Source organism: Lactuca serriola, chromosome 9 (assembly GCF_051521515.1).
Source record: "Lactuca serriola cultivar US96UC23 chromosome 9, Lser_US96UC23_V15, whole genome shotgun sequence".
Classification (NCBI taxonomy): domain Eukaryota; kingdom Viridiplantae; phylum Streptophyta; class Magnoliopsida; order Asterales; family Asteraceae; genus Lactuca; species Lactuca serriola.
The window spans coordinates 105,560,528-105,563,046 of record NC_136416.1 but is presented as its reverse complement, the minus strand read 5'-3'; the positions used below and the strand labels follow the sequence as shown (position 1 = coordinate 105,563,046).

The 2,519-nt window shown below is 37.8% G+C and overlaps 1 protein-coding gene across 1 annotated transcript; it reads left to right on the top strand.

Annotated features, from left to right (window-relative positions):
• Nucleotides 1-1,915: 1,915 nt before the first annotated feature.
• LOC145076010 (cyclin-dependent protein kinase inhibitor SMR3-like) lies at nucleotides 1,916-2,290 on the top strand. Its single transcript, XM_079022041.1, has one exon. It carries the CDS (start codon nucleotides 1,916-1,918, stop codon nucleotides 2,288-2,290), a length of 375 nt encoding a protein of 124 aa, XP_078878167.1.
• Nucleotides 2,291-2,519: the final 229 nt, after the last annotated feature.

The window sequence follows — 2,519 nt, the reverse complement described above, 5'->3', positions numbered from 1 at the left end:
ACACCCCAAACCCAATTGGAAGAGGAGCCAAAATCTACAATAAACACATTCAAATTTAATTCAAGATAAAAATCTCACCTTTTCTAAAGTGAATATATGTATATAATTCAATAGTCAATGGAGTGAGTTGCATACAGGGACATGGGAGTCTCTGGTGCTTCTTTTAGCATCAGTTGTAGAGAACACGGTGTAAACAAGCATGGAAATGGCAACAATCTCAGCACCAAGACCATCACCCTTGGTGTAACCATGGGCGACGACATTAGCACCACCGCCTAACGTCATGTACTGCGCATTACCTTGAAACCCTTTCACAACTCCGGCACCATAGATCGCTCCAAGACACTGCATCACCATGTAGAACACTGTCCTGGTCAACGGCAGTTTTCTTGCTAATAGCAAACCGAATGTGACAGTTGGGTTAATATGCCCTCCTGTGTTGAAGATGAAACGTAGTTTGTAGACGATTTGAAGAAGAAAGAAGATAAAATTAGGGTTCCGGTGGAGAGTGGAAACATACCTGAGATACCGGCGGTGCGGTAGACAAGAGCGAAGATCATACCACCGAAAGCCCACGCGATTCCTTGAATACCCACCGTGCCACATTTCGTCGAAGATTTGACCACCCCCATTACAGTCAACACCGAGATGTAGAGGAACAAGAAGGTGGCGATGAACTCTGCGATACCGGCTCTGTAAAACGACCATGACGACAACTCGCCTGGCTCGAAAAACGGCGCCGATGGTGGCTCCTTGTAGTCTTCATCCTCTTCTCTTCCGATCGCACAACCCCTCCCCTCCAGATTTCTCTTTCTCGGTCGATATCAAAAAGGGAACCAACGCAACACGTCCTCACACAATGGACTTGGACGACTAGGGTTAGTTTAGGGTCTTTTATGGTAACTGTTCCATTAATTAAGGAGTTTTCTATCTATGTAAAAGAATTATTTTTGGTTTAATAAATGAAGGTGATGTAAAGTTACAAATTTACCCTTATATTATTTTTTAATAATTTTATTATTCCTAAATTCCTATTGGTGCATTTGTACACACAATAGTTGCTAAAACATTTGAACTTAACTCTCTCTCTCTCTCTCTCTCTCTCTCTCTCTCTCTCTATATATATATATATATATATATATATATATATATATATATATATATATATATATATATATATATATATATATGACCGTCGGCTTTTCAAATTTCAGTTAAAGTTTTTTAGGCTTTAGCTCGCTTAGCTTTTTATACACCCTAATGTGTCTATTTCACATAATTGAGCATGTAATAAAGATACATATTCAATTATATAGTAACCTCATTACGGAGATGTAATTAGCAAAATATATTTAAATTAAGGTATTGTATTAAATTGGAGTAAACTATTCGTAATATTAATTGACATGCTTGATTTAACCCAGAAATCCAGAATTAATTAAAATTCGGTACTATTTGTTAATATAAAAGTGGGTAAAATTAAACAATACTATTTTTATTTTAATAATGAAAATCTTTTCCACAAAAAGATATTATCATTAATTTATTGAGGGGCTTAAAGTAAAAAACATAAATAAATAGAGGGGGCTTATGTCACAAGAAGTCTACTCCTTTATTATATATTCTTGTCCAAACCAGGAAACTACCTGTTTTCTGCATTAAATTAATCATTCGTTTTTCAATTAATTAACGTACAAACATTAAAACACAAAGTACAAGCTTCTAAAGCGTTGTGTATCTGGTTTTAACAGTTTCACCTCTGAAAAGGTAGATTTTCTCTCTCTATCTCTAGAAACTTACATATAAAGAGAGCACAACGCAGGTATCTCCACATCTGTTTCTCTTCCTTCTCAAGCAAAATTCCACATCCACCCACCGAGTTATCACCTACAACCACCGTGACCACCACCACATCATGTCTACAGATCTGCAGTTACGCCAAGATCTCCCTGCAATCAAGCTTCCGGCATCGTTGAAAATCAAGCTTCCGGCATCTCCACCGCTGATGGATTCAACATCCGAGGAATCATGCGCGATTCAATTTGAGGATCAAGAGGTGGAGGAGTGTCGAACGCCGACGACGATACAGCATAGAATTCCTCAACTCAACACCTGTCCTCCGCCGCCTAAAAAACAGAGGCCGTCTGCTCCGTCGTGTAGGCGAAGATTATCGGAGTTTGATTTCTTCGAGAGCGTTGCGAGAGACGAGATTGAATCGTTTTTTAGGTCAAGCTACGAAATCATCAATCAACAATCGAGCACGAAGAAGAGAAGGTGTAGTCGTCTGTAAAGATTATCACGATTCACGATACTTGATTCGAATTCGAGGGGAGGAAGAATTCATGAATCACGATCGAACTCATTCTTATATATATAAATATGTACGTAAGTTTTTTTTTTTTTTTTTTTCTTTTCTTATACATCTCTGTTTTTCGTGATCTGCCGATTAAATCATCGGTTTAATCTGGTTTGATCATATTGAAATCTGAATCGCAAATCAGACAATTCAGATCTGAATT